Source organism: Mytilus edulis, chromosome 1 (assembly GCF_963676685.1).
Source record: "Mytilus edulis chromosome 1, xbMytEdul2.2, whole genome shotgun sequence".
NCBI lineage: Eukaryota > Metazoa > Mollusca > Bivalvia > Mytilida > Mytilidae > Mytilus > Mytilus edulis.
The window spans coordinates 50,788,209-50,815,804 of NC_092344.1; the positions used below are offsets into that span (position 1 = coordinate 50,788,209).

At 32.1% G+C, this 27,596-nt stretch overlaps 1 protein-coding gene and 1 long non-coding RNA gene across 2 annotated transcripts; both read right to left on the reverse strand.

Moving 5' to 3' along the window:
• Positions 1–13,935: 13,935 nt before the first annotated feature.
• LOC139513502 (uncharacterized) lies at positions 13,936–20,356 on the reverse strand. Its single transcript, XM_071302090.1, has 4 exons — positions 20,302–20,356; positions 16,197–16,257; positions 15,144–15,319; positions 13,936–14,248 (listed from the first exon to the last, which is right to left on the reverse strand). The coding sequence occupies exons 1-4, from the start codon at positions 20,354–20,356 to the stop codon at positions 13,995–13,997; spliced, it is 546 nt and encodes a 181-aa protein (XP_071158191.1). The 3' UTR covers positions 13,936–13,994.
• A 2,973-nt stretch (positions 20,357–23,329) lies between these two features.
• On the reverse strand, positions 23,330–27,389 carry LOC139513558 (uncharacterized). The gene is made up of 3 exons (XR_011662467.1): positions 27,131–27,389; positions 26,357–26,561; positions 23,330–23,630 (listed from the first exon to the last, which is right to left on the reverse strand). It is a non-coding gene; the product is annotated as an uncharacterized lncRNA (long non-coding RNA).
• Between the last annotated feature and the right edge of the window lie 207 nt (positions 27,390–27,596).

Sequence of the window (27,596 nt, forward strand, 5' to 3'; positions counted from 1 at the left end):
TTAAAATCATAAAATCATAGCATTTACAAGTTAAATTATTTGTTTTATGACTCAGGGGGTAGGCAATTTTCTGTTTCTTGCCCCTGGGGCCTCAAATTTCCTAAATAATTCTGCTTTTTCTAGCAATTTGGAATATTTAGTACATATTCAGGATAGAACACACTATTGTAAGTTTTCTTGAGATATTTTTGTTTTTCTAGCTTGTATTTATTATGCCGTGGTGACAAAAAAGCAGATTTAGGTGTTGCGGCTTACTTTTGGGTTATCGAAGTACACAAATACCCCATAAATAATATTCAGGAAGGATCTATGAGTTTCAATGACTGCGAAGAGTAAATATAAGCACTTCTTAACAATTTAACTTACAAATATGCAAATATTATGATTTAATTTTGTATCCAGGACTTTAAGTAAACTATGCATACTGTAAACTGTGAATTTATGCTGAGTCATCATATTTAAGGCCCAGGATTCTATCAATCTTCATTAAATATTTATAAAACTTCTTATTTGAGTTAATTTCTTTACAATCTGTGAAATAAAGCAAATTTGGTTAAATTCTGAATGTTCCCCTTTTTCACCCTATATAGGTTGCATTTCTGTAAATATTGACAATGCAATTTCCCATAGGAACTCCTTTTACGGCTAAAACTGTACCACTTTTACTATGAAGTTTTGAAAAAAATCTTATCCTAGAATTGAAAGTTCATATGCACCACAATTTTTTTCAAAGGTCAAAATATAGGGCTGTGCGGCATATTTTCAACGTTTATATGCCCTGAACTTCTCAGAGTTTAAACTTACACTAATTTTTTTAACTACCCCTACCTCGAATGAAAGGTTACCACATATTTCAATGTAAACAATATGCACGTGTTTATTTACTGGTAACATTCCCAAGTTCTGTCTCTGCGATATGGAACACAGAGAGCATAACTGGGAACCAGTATGTAAACAAAATGAATTTTCTATGAATATTCAATTACTCCCCAAAAGAGGCGTGTTTTGAGAAACAGCTGTATTTACAAAGTGCAACCTATACAGACATTTATTCAAATAGAAAACTCTCTAAAATCAGTTTTTCTCACATTAATACTCATTTATCAGAATTAAAGTCTTAAAGAAATCACTGCATATACTCTAAGTTTTTCTTTACTATACATTTTATACCCCCTCCCCTGTTTCAATAAGAATTTGAAAACAAGACTTTAATTATTGCCAGCTTACCCTATTTGCATATTTTCTGATAAAAAATGCCTAGAACCTGTTAAAAACTGTTTTGATAACATATTGAAAGCATATCAGAATATCATAAATGTAATGTTTAGCAGTCAATCATTACAACATTCAAGATTATATAAAGTATCCAATCCAGCCTCTATCTCCAGTCCACATCTTACTGTATGCCTATTTGTCAAATAAAGAACACATTTTCTGCCTCAAATGGTCAATTTAGAATTCTTGTCACAACAGTATCATCTTTAACCATATATCTGACACAATTTAGCTACTATATATACTAGAAGTGTTCAAACAAAGCCATATTTGCAATAGTTGTATGTATGCAGATACCAGTCTGAGATATAAATTCACTTAAAATGTTGTAGAGATGACTGCTAAAATTTGATTTTTGCATAACTTCCAAGCATAGTTATTGTTTTCTATATCAAGAACTTTAAAATCATAAAATCATAGCATTTACAAGTTAAATTATTTGTTTTATGACTCAGGGGGTAGGCAATTTTCTGTTTCTTGCCCCTGGGGCCTCAAATTTCCTAAATAATTCTGCTTTTTCTAGCAATTTGGAATATTTAGTACATATTCAGGATAGAACACACTATTGTAAGTTTTCTTGAGATATTTTTGTTTTTCTAGCTTGTATTTATTATGCCGTGGTGACAAAAAAGCAGATTTAGGTGTTGCGGCTTACTTTTGGGTTATCGAAGTACACAAATACCCCATAAATAATATTCAGGAAGGATCTATGAGTTTCAATGACTGCGAAGAGTAAATATAAGCACTTCTTAACAATTTAACTTACAAATATGCAAATATTATGATTTAATTTTGTATCCAGGACTTTAAGTAAACTATGCATACTGTAAACTGTGAATTTATGCTGAGTCATCATATTTAAGGCCCAGGATTCTATCAATCTTCATTAAATATTTATAAAACTTCTTATTTGAGTTAATTTCTTTACAATCTGTGAAATAAAGCAAATTTGGTTAAATTCTGAATGTTCCCCTTTTTCACCCTATATAGGTTGCATTTCTGTAAATATTGACAATGCAATTTCCCATAGGAACTCCTTTTACGGCTAAAACTGTACCACTTTTACTATGAAGTTTTGAAAAAAATCTTATCCTAGAATTGAAAGTTCATATGCACCACAATTTTTTTCAAAGGTCAAAATATAGGGCTGTGCGGCATATTTTCAACGTTTATATGCCCTGAACTTCTCAGAGTTTAAACTTACACTAATTTTTTTAACTACCCCTACCTCGAATGAAAGGTTACCACATATTTCAATGTAAACAATATGCACGTGTTTATTTACTGGTAACATTCCCAAGTTCTGTCTCTGCGATATGGAACACAGAGAGCATAACTGGGAACCAGTATGTAAACAAAATGAATTTTCTATGAATATTCAATTACTCCCCAAAAGAGGCGTGTTTTGAGAAACAGCTGTATTTACAAAGTGCAACCTATACAGACATTTATTCAAATAGAAAACTCTCTAAAATCAGTTTTTCTCACATTAATACTCATTTATCAGAATTAAAGTCTTAAAGAAATCACTGCATATACTCTAAGTTTTTCTTTACTATACATTTTATACCCCCTCCCCTGTTTCAATAAGAATTTGAAAACAAGACTTTAATTATTGCCAGCTTACCCTATTTGCATATTTTCTGATAAAAAATGCCTAGAACCTGTTAAAAACTGTTTTGATAACATATTGAAAGCATATCAGAATATCATAAATGTAATGTTTAGCAGTCAATCATTACAACATTCAAGATTATATAAAGTATCCAATCCAGCCTCTATCTCCAGTCCACATCTTACTGTATGCCTATTTGTCAAATAAAGAACACATTTTCTGCCTCAAATGGTCAATTTAGAATTCTTGTCACAACAGTATCATCTTTAACCATATATCTGACACAATTTAGCTACTATATATACTAGAAGTGTTCAAACAAAGCCATATTTGCAATAGTTGTATGTATGCAGATACCAGTCTGAGATATAAATTCACTTAAAATGTTGTAGAGATGACTGCTAAAATTTGATTTTTGCATAACTTCCAAGCATAGTTATTGTTTTCTATATCAAGAACTTTAAAATCATAAAATCATAGCATTTACAAGTTAAATTATTTGTTTTATGACTCAGGGGGTAGGCAATTTTCTGTTTCTTGCCCCTGGGGCCTCAAATTTCCTAAATAATTCTGCTTTTTCTAGCAATTTGGAATATTTAGTACATATTCAGGATAGAACACACTATTGTAAGTTTTCTTGAGATATTTTTGTTTTTCTAGCTTGTATTTATTATGCCGTGGTGACAAAAAAGCAGATTTAGGTGTTGCGGCTTACTTTTGGGTTATCGAAGTACACAAATACCCCATAAATAATATTCAGGAAGGATCTATGAGTTTCAATGACTGCGAAGAGTAAATATAAGCACTTCTTAACAATTTAACTTACAAATATGCAAATATTATGATTTAATTTTGTATCCAGGACTTTAAGTAAACTATGCATACTGTAAACTGTGAATTTATGCTGAGTCATCATATTTAAGGCCCAGGATTCTATCAATCTTCATTAAATATTTATAAAACTTCTTATTTGAGTTAATTTCTTTACAATCTGTGAAATAAAGCAAATTTGGTTAAATTCTGAATGTTCCCCTTTTTCACCCTATATAGGTTGCATTTCTGTAAATATTGACAATGCAATTTCCCATAGGAACTCCTTTTACGGCTAAAACTGTACCACTTTTACTATGAAGTTTTGAAAAAAATCTTATCCTAGAATTGAAAGTTCATATGCACCACAATTTTTTTCAAAGGTCAAAATATAGGGCTGTGCGGCATATTTTCAACGTTTATATGCCCTGAACTTCTCAGAGTTTAAACTTACACTAATTTTTTTAACTACCCCTACCTCGAATGAAAGGTTACCACATATTTCAATGTAAACAATATGCACGTGTTTATTTACTGGTAACATTCCCAAGTTCTGTCTCTGCGATATGGAACACAGAGAGCATAACTGGGAACCAGTATGTAAACAAAATGAATTTTCTATGAATATTCAATTACTCCCCAAAAGAGGCGTGTTTTGAGAAACAGCTGTATTTACAAAGTGCAACCTATACAGACATTTATTCAAATAGAAAACTCTCTAAAATCAGTTTTTCTCACATTAATACTCATTTATCAGAATTAAAGTCTTAAAGAAATCACTGCATATACTCTAAGTTTTTCTTTACTATACATTTTATACCCCCTCCCCTGTTTCAATAAGAATTTGAAAACAAGACTTTAATTATTGCCAGCTTACCCTATTTGCATATTTTCTGATAAAAAATGCCTAGAACCTGTTAAAAACTGTTTTGATAACATATTGAAAGCATATCAGAATATCATAAATGTAATGTTTAGCAGTCAATCATTACAACATTCAAGATTATATAAAGTATCCAATCCAGCCTCTATCTCCAGTCCACATCTTACTGTATGCCTATTTGTCAAATAAAGAACACATTTTCTGCCTCAAATGGTCAATTTAGAATTCTTGTCACAACAGTATCATCTTTAACCATATATCTGACACAATTTAGCTACTATATATACTAGAAGTGTTCAAACAAAGCCATATTTGCAATAGTTGTATGTATGCAGATACCAGTCTGAGATATAAATTCACTTAAAATGTTGTAGAGATGACTGCTAAAATTTGATTTTTGCATAACTTCCAAGCATAGTTATTGTTTTCTATATCAAGAACTTTAAAATCATAAAATCATAGCATTTACAAGTTAAATTATTTGTTTTATGACTCAGGGGGTAGGCAATTTTCTGTTTCTTGCCCCTGGGGCCTCAAATTTCCTAAATAATTCTGCTTTTTCTAGCAATTTGGAATATTTAGTACATATTCAGGATAGAACACACTATTGTAAGTTTTCTTGAGATATTTTTGTTTTTCTAGCTTGTATTTATTATGCCGTGGTGACAAAAAAGCAGATTTAGGTGTTGCGGCTTACTTTTGGGTTATCGAAGTACACAAATATCCCATAAATAATATTCAGGAAGGATCTATGAGTTTCAATGACTGCGAAGAGTAAATATAAGCACTTCTTAACAATTTAACTTACAAATATGCAAATATTATGATTTAATTTTGTATCCAGGACTTTAAGTAAACTATGCATACTGTAAACTGTGAATTTATGCTGAGTCATCATATTTAAGGCCCAGGATTCTATCAATCTTCATTAAATATTTATAAAACTTCTTATTTGAGTTAATTTCTTTACAATCTGTGAAATAAAGCAAATTTGGTTAAATTCTGAATGTTCCCCTTTTTCACCCTATATAGGTTGCATTTCTGTAAATATTGACAATGCAATTTCCCATAGGAACTCCTTTTACGGCTAAAACTGTACCACTTTTACTATGAAGTTTTGAAAAAAATCTTATCCTAGAATTGAAAGTTCATATGCACCACAATTTTTTTCAAAGGTCAAAATATAGGGCTGTGCGGCATATTTTCAACGTTTATATGCCCTGAACTTCTCAGAGTTTAAACTTACACTAATTTTTTTAACTACCCCTACCTCGAATGAAAGGTTACCACATATTTCAATGTAAACAATATGCACGTGTTTATTTACTGGTAACATTCCCAAGTTCTGTCTCTGCGATATGGAACACAGAGAGCATAACTGGGAACCAGTATGTAAACAAAATGAATTTTCTATGAATATTCAATTACTCCCCAAAAGAGGCGTGTTTTGAGAAACAGCTGTATTTACAAAGTGCAACCTATACAGACATTTATTCAAATAGAAAACTCTCTAAAATCAGTTTTTCTCACATTAATACTCATTTATCAGAATTAAAGTCTTAAAGAAATCACTGTATATACTCTAAGTTTTTCTTTACTATACATTTTATACCCCCTCCCCTGTTTCAATAAGAATTTGAAAACAAGACTTTAATTATTGCCAGCTTACCCTATTTGCATATTTTCTGATAAAAAATGCCTAGAACCTGTTAAAAACTGTTTTGATAACATATTGAAAGCATATCAGAATATCATAAATGTAATGTTTAGCAGTCAATCATTACAACATTCAAGATTATATAAAGTATCCAATCCAGCCTCTATCTCCAGTCCACATCTTACTGTATGCCTATTTGTCAAATAAAGAACACATTTTCTGCCTCAAATGGTCAATTTAGAATTCTTGTCACAACAGTATCATCTTTAACCATATATCTGACACAATTTAGCTACTATATATACTAGAAGTGTTCAAACAAAGCCATATTTGCAATAGTTGTATGTATGCAGATACCAGTCTGAGATATAAATTCACTTAAAATGTTGTAGAGATGACTGCTAAAATTTGATTTTTGCATAACTTCCAAGCATAGTTATTGTTTTCTATATCAAGAACTTTAAAATCATAAAATCATAGCATTTACAAGTTAAATTATTTGTTTTATGACTCAGGGGGTAGGCAATTTTCTGTTTCTTGCCCCTGGGGCCTCAAATTTCCTAAATAATTCTGCTTTTTCTAGCAATTTGGAATATTTAGTACATATTCAGGATAGAACACACTATTGTAAGTTTTCTTGAGATATTTTTGTTTTTCTAGCTTGTATTTATTATGCCGTGGTGACAAAAAAGCAGATTTAGGTGTTGCGGCTTACTTTTGGGTTATCGAAGTACACAAATATCCCATAAATAATATTCAGGAAGGATCTATGAGTTTCAATGACTGCGAAGAGTAAATATAAGCACTTCTTAACAATTTAACTTACAAATATGCAAATATTATGATTTAATTTTGTATCCAGGACTTTAAGTAAACTATGCATACTGTAAACTGTGAATTTATGCTGAGTCATCATATTTAAGGCCCAGGATTCTATCAATCTTCATTAAATATTTATAAAACTTCTTATTTGAGTTAATTTCTTTACAATCTGTGAAATAAAGCAAATTTGGTTAAATTCTGAATGTTCCCCTTTTTCACCCTATATAGGTTGCATTTCTGTAAATATTGACAATGCAATTTCCCATAGGAACTCCTTTTACGGCTAAAACTGTACCACTTTTACTATGAAGTTTTGAAAAAAATCTTATCCTAGAATTGAAAGTTCATATGCACCACAATTTTTTTCAAAGGTCAAAATATAGGGCTGTGCGGCATATTTTCAACGTTTATATGCCCTGAACTTCTCAGAGTTTAAACTTACACTAATTTTTTTAACTACCCCTACCTCGAATGAAAGGTTACCACATATTTCAATGTAAACAATATGCACGTGTTTATTTACTGGTAACATTCCCAAGTTCTGTCTCTGCGATATGGAACACAGAGAGCATAACTGGGAACCAGTATGTAAACAAAATGAATTTTCTATGAATATTCAATTACTCCCCAAAAGAGGCGTGTTTTGAGAAACAGCTGTATTTACAAAGTGCAACCTATACAGACATTTATTCAAATAGAAAACTCTCTAAAATCAGTTTTTCTCACATTAATACTCATTTATCAGAATTAAAGTCTTAAAGAAATCACTGTATATACTCTAAGTTTTTCTTTACTATACATTTTATACCCCCTCCCCTGTTTCAATAAGAATTTGAAAACAAGACTTTAATTATTGCCAGCTTACCCTATTTGCATATTTTCTGATAAAAAATGCCTAGAACCTGTTAAAAACTGTTTTGATAACATATTGAAAGCATATCAGAATATCATAAATGTAATGTTTAGCAGTCAATCATTACAACATTCAAGATTATATAAAGTATCCAATCCAGCCTCTATCTCCAGTCCACATCTTACTGTATGCCTATTTGTCAAATAAAGAACACATTTTCTGCCTCAAATGGTCAATTTAGAATTCTTGTCACAACAGTATCATCTTTAACCATATATCTGACACAATTTAGCTACTATATATACTAGAAGTGTTCAAACAAAGCCATATTTGCAATAGTTGTATGTATGCAGATACCAGTCTGAGATATAAATTCACTTAAAATGTTGTAGAGATGACTGCTAAAATTTGATTTTTGCATAACTTCCAAGCATAGTTATTGTTTTCTATATCAAGAACTTTAAAATCATAAAATCATAGCATTTACAAGTTAAATTATTTGTTTTATGACTCAGGGGGTAGGCAATTTTCTGTTTCTTGCCCCTGGGGCCTCAAATTTCCTAAATAATTCTGCTTTTTCTAGCAATTTGGAATATTTAGTACATATTCAGGATAGAACACACTATTGTAAGTTTTCTTGAGATATTTTTGTTTTTCTAGCTTGTATTTATTATGCCGTGGTGACAAAAAAGCAGATTTAGGTGTTGCGGCTTACTTTTGGGTTATCGAAGTACACAAATACCCCATAAATAATATTCAGGAAGGATCTATGAGTTTCAATGACTGCGAAGAGTAAATATAAGCACTTCTTAACAATTTAACTTACAAATATGCAAATATTATGATTTAATTTTGTATCCAGGACTTTAAGTAAACTATGCATACTGTAAACTGTGAATTTATGCTGAGTCATCATATTTAAGGCCCAGGATTCTATCAATCTTCATTAAATATTTATAAAACTTCTTATTTGAGTTAATTTCTTTACAATCTGTGAAATAAAGCAAATTTGGTTAAATTCTGAATGTTCCCCTTTTTCACCCTATATAGGTTGCATTTCTGTAAATATTGACAATGCAATTTCCCATAGGAACTCCTTTTACGGCTAAAACTGTACCACTTTTACTATGAAGTTTTGAAAAAAATCTTATCGTAGAATTGAAAGTTCATATGCACCACAATTTTTTTCAAAGGTCAAAATATAGGGCTGTGCGGCATATTTTCAACATTTATATGCCCTGAACTTCTCAGAGTTTAAACTTACACTAATTTTTTTAACTACCCCTACCTCGAATGAAAGGTTACCACAGATTTCAATGTAAACAATATGCACGTGTTTATTTACTGGTAACATTCCCAAGTTCTGTCTCTGCGATATGGAACACAGAGAGCATAACTGCGAACCAGTATGTAAACAAAATGAATTTTCTATGAATATTCAATTACTCCCCAAAAGAGGCGTGTTTTGAGAACCAGCTGTATTTACAAAGTGCAACCTCTAATACGTTCAGGTATTTCACATCCAATTGTTTATGGTAATATTCTTTATAAAGCACAAAGGTGTCAGTATTCACCTCAGAAACTTACAAAACCTTTGAATAGACTTATTAAGAAGGGATATAATTACGATACTGTTGTCAAGTCATTAAAGATTGCATATTTTGGCGTTAATATTGAGTCACTGATAAGGTCTTTGCATCGGAACTAAACACATTTATTCTAAAAACAGTTGTTGGCATGACACGGGTTATGTTCTTCTCATATATGTTATGATGGTATGATACTAAACCCCTAACGGGACGGATTGTGCCTGATGTTCATATGATGAAATCATAATCTTTCAGTCAGTTTAATTGAAGTCTGGAGCTGGCATGTCAGTTAACTGCTAGTAAGTAGTCTGTTGTTATTTATGTATTATTGTCATTTTGTTTATTTTCTTTGGTTACATCTTCTGACATCAGACTCGGATTTGTCTTGAACTGAATTTTAATGTGCGTATTGTTATGCGTTTCTTTTACTACATTGGTTAGAGGTATAGGGGGAGGGTTGAGATCTCACAAACATGTTTAACCCCGCCGCATTTTTGCGCCTGTCCCAAGTCAGGAGCCTCTGGCCTTTGATCATGCATTCAGAGGCGCATACAAAAACTGATGTAATATGAGTACTAGAGTTTCTAACCCTTTCAAGAATCCGGAGGTTGTGGATGCTTTATCCTCTTTGCATGACAAATATGTCGTTGTTCCGGCAGATAAAGCCTCCAATAATATCGTCTTCATATGTAAAAAACATTATTTGCAATGTCTCACTACAGAGCTTGGAATTGATAAAACTACTGGTAATCCTACATATTCTTTAACATCATTTACCAAGGATGAAATTTTACAAAATCATAAATCTGTCCTTCTTTCTTTTGGTATCAACATCAAAGAAAACGAAGAAAACTTGCCCTCATTATACTGGATACCTAAATTACACAAAACTCCATATAAAGAACGATACATAGCTGGGTCTTCAAAATGTTCGACTAAACACCTTTCTAAAGTATTGACTACTATTCTTTCTACAGTTAAAGATGGGCTGCAAAAATATTGTGAGGAGATATATTCTACCAGTGGTGTTAACCAGATGTGGATTCTCAAAAATTCGAAAGATCTACTGCTTAACCTTCGATCACAATCTTTGCAATTTTGCAGCAACATAAAAACTTTTGATTTTTCTACGCTATATACTACTATTCCCCATGCTCAGTTGAAAGATCGACTTCACCATCTCATAAAACAGAGCTTTTTCTATAAAAATGGGAATCGTAGATACAAATTTCTTGTTTTGGGATACAATAATTCATATTTTGTAAAGAATCACACTGAATCTTCCAGAAAATATACTGAAGATGATATTATTAAAATGCTGGACTTTTTGATCGACAATATATTTGTTGAGTTTGGAGGATTTATATTTCAACAGACAGTCGGTATTCCAATGGGTACTAATTGTGCACCCCTGCTGGCTGATTTGTTTTTGTATTCGTATGAAGCAGAATTTATTCAGAACCTTCTAAAAGACAAAAAGAAAAAGCACCTTGCGAAATTCTTTAATTTTACTTTCCGATATATTGATGATGTTTTATCATTGAACAACCCATACTTCAGCCAATACTTACATCTCATATATCCTAGTGAACTTGAAATTAAGGATACTACTGATACTAGAAGGACTGCTTCATACCTTGATCTTTTCCTCAATATTGACGTAGATGGACGACTTCACACGAAAATCTATGATAAACGGGACGATTTCAACTTCCCAATTATCAATTTCCCATTTCTTAGCAGTAACATACCCTCTGCCCCTTCGTATGGTGTTTACATATCACAATTGATACGTTATTCACGTGCTTGTTCACACTATACGGACTTCATATACAGGAGTGTGCTCCTTACGCAGAAACTGCTCCAACAAAGTTATGAGGAGGACAGATTAAAATTGACACTCCGTAAATTTTATGGACACCATCACGAATTGGTGGACCCATATGATGTCTCTTTAACCAAACTAGCTAAGGACATTTTTACCACATGGTAGATTGTGGCTTGTCATTATGTCGTCTAATCTTTTAATTACCAAACGTGACTTATTCCCGATTGTGACTGTTTTGCTGAATGTGAATTCGTATTACTATAAGACGTGTTTCTGTACTTGTTTATCCCAAATTCATGTATTTAGTTTACATGTTTAATGTTATATTTGTAATTCTCATTTTGTCAAATGTGTTGACGTCTTTTTATTATATTTAGGTGTTACGGATGGAAAAATTAATCACCGCCTTTATTTATTATATTTAATTTCGTACGATTAATTACGTTTGAAGTTGGATTCATAACAAACTGGACTTATATATATTACAGTTAATTGCTATTAATAAGTATTGCAATATGCATTTTGTTTTAATAAATTATCAGTATTTAGTTCTAATATAATCTTTAAGCAATCCTAATTCTATCTCACTTTTGAATTATAGTTTTTCATGTGTGACGTCATGCTGTTTCTAAATTTCATAAATTCAAATGTGGCATAACGTTTGCCTTTTCGCCATCGTATGTGACGTCATTTTTTTTAATTTTAATTGCGTTGACGCCTGGACTGATTCGGGTGTGTCTATGCTGTATTGAACTTGGCATCATGTATTCGGGTTTAGTTTTCTGTAATAAGTTAATACTTCAGTTTCATTATGAATATATCTTTCACATTCATTTGTTCAAATTTACTGTTTGCAATACTAGTAGCATGAATCGTTTTATATAAAAGTGTTCTTATCCCGGGCATAAAAACAATGCCGTATTTGGCAAAACCTTTTCAACTTTTGATCTTCAATGCTGTACAACTTTGTACTTTTTTCAATTTCGATCTTTTATATCTGGGCGTTATGTATTCGGGTTTAGTTTTCTGTAATTAGTTAATACTTTAGTTTCATTATGTATATCTCTTTCATATTCATTTGATAAAATTTACTGTTTGCAATAGCATGAATTGTTCTATATAATAAGGATGTTCTTATCCCGGGCATACAAACAATGCCGTATTTGGCAAAACCTTTTCAACTTTTGATCTTCAGTGCTGTACAACTTTGTACTTTTTTCACTTTCGATCTTTTATATCTGGGCGTCACTATTGAGTCTTGTGTGGACTAGACGCGTTTTTGGCGTATTGAATTTTAAACCTGATGCTTTTTGTTATCTATTAATCATGCTTTTCTTTGTCTAATATGGTCTCCTTTTTATTTGTATTGTAGTCCTGTAATATTATGTTGTCATTTCAATGTTATATTTAACTTTGCCATTAAAGTGCGAGGTTTGGCATGCCATAAAACCAGGTTCAACCCACCACTTTTATTCCCCTTTAAAAGTGTCCTGTACCAAGTCAGGAAGATGGCCATTGTTATAATATTGTTCGTTTCTGTGTGTGTGTTGCATTTTAACGTTGAGTCGTTTGTGTTTTCTCTTATTTTTTAGATACATTTGTAAGACGTGGCACGGTACTTGTCTATCCCAAATTCATGTATTTGGTTTTGATGTTATATTTGTTATTCTCGTGGTGTTTTGTCTATTGCTTGGTCCGTTTCTGTGTGTGTTGCGTTTCGGTGTTGTGTCGTTGTTCTCCTCTTATATTTAATGCGTTTCCCTCGGTTTTAGTTTGTTACCCCGATTTTGTTTTTTGTCCATGGATTTATGAGTTTTGAACAGCGGTATACTACTGTTGCCTTTATTCTTTGTTAGTCTTGTATTATTTTAATTTTAGTTTCTTGTGTACAATTTCGAAATTAGTATGGCGTTCATTATCACTGGACTAGTATATATTTGTTTAGGGGCCAGCTGAAGGACGCCTACGGGTGCGGGAATTTCTCGCTACATTGAAGACCTGTTGGTGACCCTCTGCTGTTGTTTTTTATTTTTCGGGTTGTTGTCTCTTTGACACATTCCCCATTTCCATTCTCAATTTTATAACACACAGAGAGCATGTGATCTCCCTCTGCTAACTGATCAAATAGATCAAACCATGTGATTGTCTAACTTCACACAGGAGTATGAGTATGCAGTCAACATATATTTCAGATATAGCATGCAGAATAATGTGCAACTGTTATTTCAATTTTTATAAATATTTCATAAAAAAGGTTGATTTGCACTTAATTTAATTACAATGTTTTATTATTAGACCTCCCATTCTAGGTTATTTTAGTTACAAGCACTTTGCAAATAGGTTGACGATCGGAAATCATTATTTTGAAGTACACTTATCTTTGAAGTCACAAGTAGAACGGAGAAAATTCTTTAAATAAATTAAAGCGAAAAATTAATTTAACAGAAGCTTTGATTTTTTTCTTGTTTTGACATTTTTTGAAACAGTTATTTTCTGTAAAATGTAAAAACCCATTTCAGTTAACATCTAAAATACGTGCTTTAATAGATTGTTGTATGCGGAATGCGGTAAATCTATTTTTACATAAAACGTTTAAAAAAAAATACACATATTAAATTTTATTATTCGAATGATGATAGTATTACATTTGCTAGTTTAATTTTCAGCCGGAGTACGGTGGTGGATCGGATGTCCTCTTGTATCTTTCACTATTAGGCAAAGGTGTACAAGGCATTACAGGAGGAGGATGTCTTTCATACCTAGCAGGTCTTGTTGTATGTGAACTGGAAGAAACCAACTGTCTGCTGAACAGATTCGATGACTGATTTTGTTTGGTGTCATATGGGTCATCATCATACGGTATATATGGTGGAGGATCGACTGGACACATTCTCGAAGAATGCATTGATGGAGCTGCTACAATAAAGAAGAATTACATAATGTTATTTATGATTAATTTCAAGATATTTCACTGATGTCATATTTTGATAGAGAAGCCTGTTTCATGTGTTTGTGTAAATTCATGGTTATTAATGACCATTAACATTTAGAATATAAAGATATGACAACTGGTACATACGTAAAATCAACAACTGGCTAAAAATAAATAATATTTTATTGTTCTGACTGTTTTGCAAGTGATCCAATTAATTTTCTTAGACACGACAGTCACTGCTACTCGTACTTTTAATTCCCAATGTAAAAGATATAGAGATATAAGTTGATTTAAACAATAAAGTATTTCATTTCGAGGAAACAGATCATTGACTCAGAGGTCAAACCGTCATATCAACAATTCAAATACATGTACACTTACAAACAGTTACTGCAGCAGACGAGGGTTATTGTCCTTTACTATATTTAGCGCGCTCTTATATTGGAAGCCGAGTTTTCTTTTATTGTCACACAAGATATCAAATAGTATATTTTTCATCTGTTTTCCCTAAATGTGTTCGTATTTTATAAAATTTTAAAAATCACTAATTCTTAATTGTAAATATTTGTAAATATGCCTTGGGTCTGGAGGCATTAATATGAGCTCGCTGAAGTACGTCCATTATTCATTTTTCATTGTTCGAAATTCAAAAATATATATTCACTATTCAACGTTTTTTTTACTGTTGTTATTGCTAGAATAGGAATTATTTTAAGGTTATCGTTAATCCTTTCATAACTTTCGGTTATTAATGCTAATGTATTTGTATTTGGAAATGGGTGTCACATTTATGTGTTTGCATTATCATTGTATTTTTAAATTGTTTGTATCTGCTATTCTGTTCATGATAAGAAGCTCTTCATGATAGGAACATACTCGGAATGACACGACTTGGAGGTACTGTGTGACGAGTTAAACCTACGACCGATATTCGTTGTGGTTTTACAGTTCTCTTTGGTTTTGTACAACATTCATGGAAACAAAGTAACACCACTACGAGAACTATGATAAATCCAACCACACCGGCAGCAACAATGGCACCAACACTGACTCTGAAAGGAAAACATTGCTACTCAATGTTAATTTTTTGTCATAATACAGTTAAAAATATCACATTCGGAAAAACAAAAAATAACCTCTTCCCTAAGAAAAAGAGAGCCCTATTATAAAAATCATCGTTGTAATTTAAACACAAATTGTATTGCCAGATAGACACAATACAACATAACGCATAAATGATATTGGAAAATATGGGATGCTTGCTTTTGAATTTAAACAACGTATTTATGAAAACTTTAAACAAAAGCATTCGCATAACACAACAAACTGTTACGGTATTCATTAAATATATGATGACCGTTGTAGTTAACCCTTTGTAAATACAGCTGTTTATCAAACCACGCCTCTTTTTTGGGATATATATATAGTATTCATAGATAATTTGATTTTGATATACTGGTTCCCAGATATGATCTCTATGTTTTATCTCATAGAGACATAACTTGGGACTTTTACCAGTATAAAAAAAAATAATATTGAGGCGAAAAATGAATTCTGAAGTAGGCAAACAGTAAAGGTGGGGGTAGTACATAATTTTGATATAAGTTTAAAATATGCCGCACAGCCCTGTGCTTTGACCTTTGGATAGAATAGTAGTGCATATCAACTTTTCATTCTAGGATATGATTTTTCACAAAATTAAAAGTGTTGCTATTTTAGCCGCAAAGGTGAAATTGCATTGTCTTCATTTACAGAAATGCAACCTATAATGGTAACAGTAATGAATATATTATAGATATCTGAATCACAGGCACTTGTTTCTTTTAATTTAAAGATCGACAATCAATGTATATTATAAGTACAGTGATAGTCGACCTTTCAATTGATAGATGGCCTGTGAATGTTAATATGTAGTTTAATTCTTCTTACCTCCCATCATCATCATCCTTATTACTATTATCACCAAGAACAACGTGTATCTGTGAAAATACTGTTTTGAAAAATGGATTTATTAACATTATTAACATATAATATTATGATATTACTTGATTTATTTCACTTGACTGGGCGGGTTTAACCGGTTTGCTTATTTAAGACCAGTCCATCTATAGACACGTATTACGGGATAAACTCAACCATGAAGTGTTCAGTTATTCGCCCCATTTTATACACTCAATTCATTAGTATATCCGTTAATGACACTGATAGGTGATTAGAAATCAGTTATAATTATAACGGCCATCATCCTTATGACACACATCTACAATTAGACTGTCCTTATGCTCCGCCCGATCAGTTGAAATAGCATTTGTGATACTACATGTGATTGTTTTTAAAGAGGTATCTATTGTGTCGGTGAATTATTAATTATAAAAACGCATATAAATTATAGCGTCTCCACCCAAGCAATGTAACACCAGATCAAAAGAAAAATGAGTTTGACTGTCTGAAATTGTTCAATTCACTTTGCTACTTTAGCTCATCCCTTTCAAGCACACCTCATAATACTATAAAACTTAAGTCATTTGATGGTACTGTTTTGGTTGTTTAAGTTTGTGTTTTTGGTTCATATATAAATTCGTATTTACATCCCAACATAAACCTAACTACAGCATAAAATTATATCGTTTGTTTTCGTTTGTTATTATCACAGTGCTAAAGCTATGGTTTAAACTGACTGAGTCACAGATAACCAGGAAGTTTATTCAAGAAATCCATGGTAATCAATCCATGTTACCTATTCTTACAACGGACTCTATGAGTTTTACTGTGCGTATTGCTGTGTGTTTGTTTATTCTACATTGAATAGAGGTATTATTAGACCTTTTCAACAACTCTCGGCACCTACAGTTGAGAACGACTACGACAGGTAAAATGTGAGGGGTCGTCTCAAAACTTAAAAAAATTGAAATCATTATTGATTTTATTGCTTTCATTGACAATGATACAGCTTTCGTACAGAGTCCAAATAACATGGATTTTTTAAATTTATTATAAAGAAAATTATGGACTTTAAGTCACATTTCATCTTTTTAGACGTTGAGCTTCTAGCTGTCCTGGTGGAATTTGGGAAATGAAGTTGATATTTAATTAATCAATGTTTTATCATAAATATGTCTGTTGACAAGAGCGGCACGTGTTTCCACAATGTCTGTTAGTTTTGGCTTTGGGTGCCTCCATAATGTATATTTTCAATTCACCAATTTGGTGTTCCACTTGAATTCTGTATTCACCAATCACGCGATTAAATTTTCTGCTCTTTCTCTCAAATATTATGCTTTACGATTAATTTGAGGTGTTGTAAATGGTGTAACTAAAGAATGACGATTTGGATAAACGTTGTCTCTAAGGAGAACTGGAAATGCAGCGGATCATTTCTCCCTATTTTGATCCAAAACCTCCCGTATGTATGTTCATAGATAAGATAAAAAAAAATCTAAAGTACGAAAAAAATTGAAAATGGTACAAAACTTTGTTCCGGACATTGGATTTAGAGAAACAAATTCTGACCCGGTGAAAACAAAACAAAACACAGCAATGACAGTGTATAAATAAAATCAACGAAATTTAATCAACTTCTTGTAAGAAACCCAAAGGTCATTTTCAAGGACACAATGACGAAGGGACAAGGTATGTTATTTTCGGGACATCAGCCGTTGGTCTCCAAACCACTGATTAGCAATGTCCATTTTGATTTTGCAATGTCAACAATCACTATAGTAATAACTAACAACTTGAAATATAAATTCCATACGCAGGTATGTAAAAAAATGCACTGCTTAGATCATTTTTTTGATGTTGTAACATTAAAACGAGAGGTCAACTATATATTTTTTTCAAAATTCATCTTGAAAAACATCAACAGTAGAGAAGTCCGCCATTGATAAAAAAAAAAAAAAAAATAGATGTGTCGTGATATTTTCCTTCAAAATCAATATGTGATTATCCCTCTAGAAATTGAATATGTACATCAACTAAGACGAAGATCGGTAGAAAAATACCAATTTGGTCGTGTTCACAAGTGCGTTACGGACGTACGGACAGTCCAGTAAGTATTTTTCATAAATGGAAAATTTCATAAAAGCTTTTACACCAACAAATGAATCGTTATTTACATGCGGCAAATATTTGATAAAATACTCGCTTAATCATCAAATTGAAGAGAAAGCGGATCAGGATGCAGAATGGTTGCTGTATTTGTTTTAATCAATTCAACATAAAATGTCGTGTAAATACATACAAAATAAGAATATAATTTTTATGACAGAGACATATATTTATTTATTTATTTGGTTGATATATATTCTGAAGCTATATAGTCAAGACAGTATATAACCGACAATCCTTCAAATATATTACGTATTGATAATCATGATGGTTTTTGTCTTTGAGACGACCCATCCATTTTACCTGTAAACTGTAGGTGTCATTAGTCGGTGTCGAGAGATGTTGAAAAGGTCTATTAGGGGGAGATCGATATCTCACAAAATATGTTTTGGTCCACTGTATTTTTGCACGTTTCGAAGTCCGCAACATCTGTTGTTTTTGACTCTTTGGTTGTGTTGTTGTCTCTTTGAAACATTCACCATTTCCATTCTCAATACAATTGTTTTGGCAGAAATTATTAAACTATTATAAAAACTTGAATCATAAACATATAAACATATCTGAGTAAACTGTTGAAAACCAAACAAAGGGGGATCGAAAAAAAATCTTGGTTCTCATTAATAAGTATTAAATGAAAACTTCCTTTCTAAACGTATTTGATTATCTTTGAATCTAAAGATGTCTACTCTAAGAAACGTATTGTTACTACAAAAAAGGATGACGTTCTTATTGGAACTCAGCTTCGTTATAAGCACGTCTTGGGGGACTATTTTGATATTCTTGCTGTTGACGTCAACTAAATACATTAAAAACAAAATTGCTATCATTTTATGTGTAACAGCGTACAAGATTGTTTCCTTCGAGAAGGATAGCATTGTAATATTTACAGGACATTAAAAATAAAAAAAATAGGGCTGGTGAAAGAGGTTAATATTCAATATCATGTAACATCATGATCAGGCACGACCAAATAAAACGGCAATTTCTTTACTAACCGGGCATCTAGAATTATGCGGAGAATATTTTTTGAAAGTTGTCCAATTCCGATGAAATATTTATATTTTAGAATATTATATACTTATAGAAAATAATGGTATAAGTGTACCCGATGATAAAACTTATTTTACAACAATTGCATTTTTTCAAAATTTTCAAAATAGTTTTAGTCTGTATGTCTACTGCTGAAGTATATGATAAAGCCTAATAATTATTATGAAAGTTAAACAAACAGGTGTGCAAAATCCCATTATTTAGTTATTAATAACTAGCAGAGAAAAGAAATAAAATTATCGCCATCGGGCTGATATCATCACCTAGGGCTGATAAGGGGTTTGATATGAACAGTGCCATGTTATAATCTATATATATAATCGCACATTACGTTCTTTTACATTGTATATTATATCACTCACATATTTCTTAAATATTAATGTGTTTATTGTTTCAAATTCATTCAGAAATATATATATGGTCTCTTTACAGACTTTTCCACTTTTCTCTGGAAGGATGTTTTAGACATTCTATTGATTTTTCCCCCTTTTCTCTCTTTTTAAGCTAGTTATTGATAATTGAATGATGGAATGATGCACAGTTGTTTGTTTAACTTTCATAATAATTAGGCTCTATTAATTCATTTCATGTAAACTCTCTCTCCACAAAAGCTGACCGCCACGAAATAGCAGACAATGTCGAAAGTGGTGTCGTTAAACACCAATCAATCAAGCAAGAAAACAAGAAAACAAGAAAGCATTTGTGAACATCTTTCTTTTAGTGTTTACTTTTGCAATCAGGATTCACTTACACAATAATTTTATCTCAAATTATAATAAAACAAATATCGTTTCAATAATGAAAGTTGAATTGGTTCATTTCAAGAATCTTTTATATACAGACATTGAAAGTTTGACCAGTAATGAAAATAACTCACCTGTTGTAAGAAAAACTAGAATTCGAACAAAACATTTATTGCATTCAATGGCCATTCTATATGAACACATGCCAAGTAAGTAAGAAACTATATATATATTTAAAATATTTTCATTTACAACTAACGGAGCGTTTGGTAGTATTGTTTAAAATGCATTGTTTTAGATTAACACAAACAAAATATAATACAATTTAAGGACAATTTTAATGGTTCACTTCCCTAACAAAAGTAATATTGTTTTGCGTCGAGCCTCTGGTTTGTTGACATTATTAAGCCAGGCTAATCTTTCTTAGGCAGGAAATTTGATTAGTTCCTTGCTGGATGTGATTTTCTCTTTAATTACTATTAAATGACGCTTTGTTTTTAGGTTGTACTAACTGTTATGCTATTGTAATTATTATATTTATTTATGTTGGCCTAATTTGTGTTGAGTGACCTGATAGTTGTTCAAAATAATCTTCATGTAGAAATCACTGGAACAATCACAGATACTGATGGAATGATTGGAACTTTCCATTTGACTTACATAACGATTCTAGAATGATTCTAATAAAAGATGCGTTATTTAAACTTCTACATTTTTCCAAAAACTTTCGTTGTAGTTTACTAATAGGTCATTCCTTTTCCACAGTGTTCTAGAAATTTCCGTGACAACTATATATATATACACAGACACTAAAGTTAAACTTTCAGACTTAAACATCGATAGACATTAGTATTCACAGCATTTGGATTGACACTTTTATTCTACAACAAACAACATCATACTAGAGTGTGACCTCAGTAGTGGACGAAATATTCAGATTGGATTCCGAGAAGATTTCCGGATACAGATAAAGATAAAAGATTGGACTCATATTTTAACAGTTACAATGTAAGTTGTCAGTAATATTTGTGTAATACTTCTTGTAAACTTTTGTACAATAAATATTGTTAAATTTGCCATAACATAACAAGTCTCATGTTTACCCCTACAATATGCTAGATGTATCTGTCCAGAGATATGTAGTACATTAAATTGTAGGCACTGGCTACGGTTACAGGGAAATGTAACAACAATAAAAAAAAATATTGTTACATTGGAGACTAATTGCCGGAATACAGTGTTGGGTAACGAACCGATTAATTACGAATTTAACAATAATATTTTTGTCTACAGTTACATTGCGTTATTGTAACATTAAGCCACTGCAATGTACGCTTAGATTTATCATTCGTCAGTACAAGAACGAAATAACGATCACAAAATATCTTGGATCTGCAAAAATGAAAACACTACCAGTTTTAACCCGTCGGCAAATGTTAACATCAATTGTATTTTAAAGTTTCTAATCTGTGTCTTTGAGTTAGCTTTTCAGTGGAGGTGAACATATAAATCAATAATTGACGTCAATAAAATCATATTAAAAGACAACATGACACAACTTTGCATGCTTCAATCAAAAAGATTGGACGAGAATATAAACATCGCAAGAATAAAACAACATATTTTTTTTTACCTGAAGCATGACAGACATTAAAAGTTTCTTTTATGTAAACATGGTTAGTGCAGAATAAGATTGTACAGTATGCAATACAGACATGCACATTGATGCATCACTCGTTTGTGGTGGATACGTAGAGTAATTTCACCAAAAAATCAACAAACTGCAGGATTTGTAGAAACTGTCATTATAAATAAAAATTGTATGCAATATTCATGATATTGTATAATTCAAAAAACAGTTTTCAAGTTTTATTTTTGATACATATTACAGCTCCCCAACCCTGTATTCCGGCAATTAGTCTCCAATGTAACTTTTTTTTTTTTATATAATTGTTACATTTCCCTGTAACCGTAGCCAGTGCCTACATTGATTGTCTCTTGTTTGTCCAAATTTTATTTAATAATATTCCACAAAGGTATTGATGCATTATTGTAATCACAATTTTAAGTTCGATTAACATTTCAGCTCCTTTGTTTTAACGGGGGTGATCTGAGCTGGATCAACCTAACCAGATCACCCCAGCTTGAGTTTCTTTGTTTTGCATGCTTTTTATGTGGGTATACATCAGACAGGAAATTAAAAATGATCAGTGAGTGTTCTAAGAGCGCAGAAAGCTATGAAAAATCGTAACCAGTCAGAAGCATGACAATGATAAAAAAAACTTTACCTCAATAGAAATAAATATAATGACTCAGACCATAACGAATTAAGCGGTGGCTGAAAGAGGGTTAAATGTCACAATAAGATGATATCCTGTAAAGGGTTCTTTATTAGGTTATAATGGAATCAGTTTAATACTTTGGAATCCAAGATTATATGGTATTTACACACTTTGACGACAACAAACGAAACAAGCGGCAATTCCAATGTATAAACGCAAGCAGGTTTTACACTACTTTCATGATGCAAATTATGGCGATCACGCCTGTACCAAGTCAGGAATATGACAGTTGTTATCCATTTGTTTGATGTGTTTGGACTTTTGATTTTGCCTTTTGATTTTGGACTTTCCTTTTTGAATTTTCCTCGGAGTTCAGTATTTTTGTGTTTTTACTTTTTAAGTATGCATAATACTCTACAGAAAATACGCAAGTCTTAATATTGGCCGGTTTAAAATACAACTCTAGAGCATTCATCGCTGGTTGCGATAAGTGTGTTTTGACAAAAAACAAAAACGAACTTCCGGAAACAAATGGCAGTTGGTTTATCTTAGTTGCTTTGGATTACAGGGCTAAATAACTGAGTCCTTCTATATCCAAAAAAAAACGGAAGAAAATGCTGTTGTTAAAATAATTATAAAGGAGGTACTAGTTATACCTTGATTCAATGTCATACAAATTTAACCGACTGAAACAAACAGCTGCCATTCAATTACTGGCTGTTGGTTTGAGATTAACATATTACGAATTTTGATAGGGTTCAACATGTTTGTGAGCGTTTGTCGGTGCCTTCCTCGCTGGATTCCCTTTCCTACATTATAACGTCAACACGATAATGTCTAAAGTCTTAACAAGTATTTAAAGAATATTATAAACATTCAACAAGAAAATATATTTATTATACTATGCAAGATAAATACAACGAATTTGCTATATTGAAATTATACAAAAAAGTAACAATAAGAAAAAAATCAAAGAATAAATGTTGATTATTGATAAAAGATTAAATAAAAAAATGAAAATTAAGAAGAAATGAGACCAGTTGAAAAACACAAAATTGTTACGGTAGGAAACAATAAAAAAAAAACTGCACACAATGATCCTTTATTCTGTCTCAATGATATGACCAAATGAATTGGAAATTAGGTAGAATTTGGACGTACTGGTAAAGTCCTCCAAGTATCTGAAAAATATAAAAAAAAGTGTTAATTATGTGGATGCTGTAAAAGATTGAACTCCTGAAAGATTTTTGTGTATTTTCTAAATCAAGTAATTTTGCTTTACTTAGTAGAATTTGCACGGCTGGTTTACGATACATACATGCCTGTTCGTCCTTCTAGCTCAAAATCAAAATGAAAACTAATTCGAGTCTTCCAAATATTCTTCCTGGTAATGTTATGGGATACCCTATCGGCATACTTTCTGTAATTTTGTACCGGTTAATTCCAACACAGGAATAAGAATTAATACCAGGATCATCATTTGATTATAGACAATAAGACCAACACAGCATCGGTGAATTTACTCGTAATAGGACTGAAGCTCTTGCCGAAATATCTATTAAAAAATATTTATGTCACATATAATCACATATAGTAACGGTCAACACGAGATCAGTTTAACAATTTAACAAGAGCTATTATAGAATCTTTAATTTTGTTTATATGATAAATGATAAAACTATATAACCTTAAGAAATTTTTGCCGAAAAATCAAGTATGTTCAATAATGGCAAACAACACTTCCAAAAACACACGAACGAGCTCTAAATATGTACTCAAACTTAAAGTCATATAAAAACGAACTTCTTGAAATTTTAATGTTATCGAAATTAATTAACCAATGCATTCTTATATACTAAACTATGTCTTGCATGCACGTTTTTTTTTAAATTTATTACACATCTATCACTAATTATCGAAACATTATATATCGCTCAGCGGTTGTTGATCGTAAATTCGTTTCGAGTTTGTTATCGAAGTTTTCCGCTTCTTGATAACAATAAATTTAGAGCACGTAGAAAGCGCACAGATAAGTGAATTGAAAGAGCCATGGCATTTGTTTTTATAGTTCCCATGCGTTCCCATTTGTTTATTAAACTGTTCCTTGAAAGTTGTCAATTAGTTGTTGTAATATTTATTTTCTTTAAGCATCTGTTATTACTATTTACCTTTAAAAGCACTTAATTGTGTTTACATTCTGTTATCACGATTTTCCAATCGCACTTGCACTGTGCGGTGGTCGAAGTCAGTATAACGGAAGGTCTCGTAGTTAAGGTCTTGCATACGGAGAAATATTGGCGAGTTAGTGATGAAATACACTAGATAGAGACAAAATATAGGTTTAAGTTATTTCAAACTCGGTCGAGTATGGTTAAGACTAGGTCGAGTATGGTTAAGACTAGGTCGAGTATGGTTAAGACTAGGTCGAGTATGGTTAATACTAGGTCGAGTATGGTTCAGTCTAGATCGAGCATGGTTCAGACTAGGTGGAGATGGTTCAGACGCGTATTAAATGGTGAAGTACTGGTCGAGTACAAATTCAGTCTGTTAAGTATGGTATAGACTACAGTCGAGTAATTTCAGACCAAATCTGACTGGTCAAGTAAAAATCAGTAGAGTCGAGTACAGATATAAGCCATTTCAGACTTTGACTGGTTTGTAGTGCTAGTTAGAAAAGTGTATTTGAAGATAAACAACAAGGACATCATGTGCCAAATATACGGCTTTTGGAGACGACCAAAACAGATATGTTGGTTTTGTTCTTACCGTTTACAATATTTTGAAGTAAAATAAGTAAATTCGCAACAAAATCACCATCTATGAACTAAATTAAGCACTGGTGGGATTTTGAGAAAGCATGATACACACATTTAATACATTATGCACTTTTTTGTATAAAGATTTTATTTTAGAATTTTTCGCTTTCGGTATGATAAATTGGCTTTCTTACTCTTTTCATATGAGCAACACTTATGGGTATTAATGTTTCGGAAAGCACATATAGCATGCTTTGTTATAAGTTTGATATCCTCATGCTCAACTGCAACAGACACTTCTTATCACTTCTGACGTAAGATCTTTTAACTTGATTGTAGTCTTGTTATGAATATATTAATTCTAGTGCATACAATGTGTGTAATGTACTAGTTGGTCTCTCATACATTCAATGAAACGTATGACAACAATTTAATTCTACGCTTTGCTTAGTGTTTCCCGAAAAAAAACTTGCGCCTTCGATATCTTAGTATGCACGCGAAGTAAATCATTATTTTTTTATACAATAAGGGAAGAAGTCTTGATGCGATGGAATACCTTTACCTGGTTGTATTTGATTGTATATTTGAATTTATGGGAATATTTTGCATGTTTGGCATCCTTCTTTTAATAAATATTAAACGACAGATGCATGAATAGAAAATATCTCTAAACGTATACCAAATATATAGGTTTGCCAAGACAGATCGATATAAACCGAAGTTATGCTTAAACGTTTTGCTATTGCATACCAGTCTTTTTAGCGAGTATGTGCTCGATTAATTCAGGTTCTTTACTTTTATAGTTAAGAACAATATCTCAAAAAATAAAGGATGGGTCCCCAGTACACGGATGCCAAATCCGCACTATCATTTTCTATGTTTAATGGACCGTGAAAATGGGGGAACTATCTAATTTGGCATTACAATTAGAATGATTATATCACAGGGAACATGTGTACTAAGTTTCAAGTTGATTGGACTTCATCTTCGTCAAAAACCACCTCGACTAAAAACTTTAACCTGACCTCGACTAAAAACTTTAACATGAAGCAGGACAGACGGACGAACGGATTAACGAACGGACGACGCACAGACCAGAAAACATAATTCCCATAAATGGGGCATAAAAATTACGGCAAAAAAATACGTACCTGACAGAATAATTAAATCAAGACTTGCAAGATCCTGTATGTACACATGTCAGCTTTTGCTGGCACCACTCAGTTCCTGAGGAACAGGGCATGATATATGCAATTCCATGCGCAGTACACTGAACGAAATGTGAGGGGCAGCTGGATTCTAGGTAAAACAATGGCGGGACGGCTGCTACTGCTTCACTACACTTTGTAACGACTTCTATATTAAATAGAAAAAAAATATTAAAATTCAGTTTTCAATTTAACCGGTATTATCCATACAAAAAACATTGAATTTTATGTGAAACACGCATATAATTATAAAAGTTTTTTTCTGATTTAAGTACAACTATTTGATTGGTCAGCATATTATTTACAAATCTTTTAAAATCACTATTTGTTGGTTAGATATCTTGCAAATGATTTTTTTTACAATGAATTGAGATGCGAATGTTAACAGTACTAATGCATAAATGTGTCGACCCAATGGTTGACATGAGTATAGTAAATGGCCTTCTTTTGACTTCTCCCGCCCGGCAGTAAAACTTATTTTATAGGGATGTCCATTTGACTATTTGAAAAAAGCCACTTTCGGCCTAACTCGTTATGCTGAATCAGATGCATCGTATAAGAAGATTATAACGGTCTCTGAAAGTTAAGGATTTTTACTGAAACATTCCTTAAACGAGTCTTAAAAAGACTAAAATCAAATATTATTATAGCAAGTTCTATGTCATTGGGTCAATATTAAGCCTTTGTTTGTCGTTTCTCATGCACAATAAGACTTACTGTCTGATGATTTGAACGCATTGCAGTTGGTATTGAGAAATATCACATCGTCAGTTTTAAGGTTATCAGTCGCATCGTCAGTGTTAAAATCAGCCACTGTATGTTCGCATGTCATCTTTTGCTGGCTCCATTCAGTTCCTTGCGCACAAGGTATAATATATGCAATTCCACGCTCGTTACACTGAACAAAATGTGAAGGGCAACTGGACTCCAGGAAAAACAGTGGCGGCACGGCTGCTACCGCTTCACTGCACTTTGTAACGACTTCTATATTAAATGGAAAAAATATCATTAAGGCTAATCGCTACATAAGGAACGTGAACCGTTTTGCGAAAACCACATTTAATTCTGATATTTTTCTGACATGAGTAAAGCTTACAACTACTTGGAGGTGCTTAACGACCTTGACTACCCCTGAGGGTCTCGCACAGTCGGATGTACAGCTTAAACGGAGGACAACAGTGCA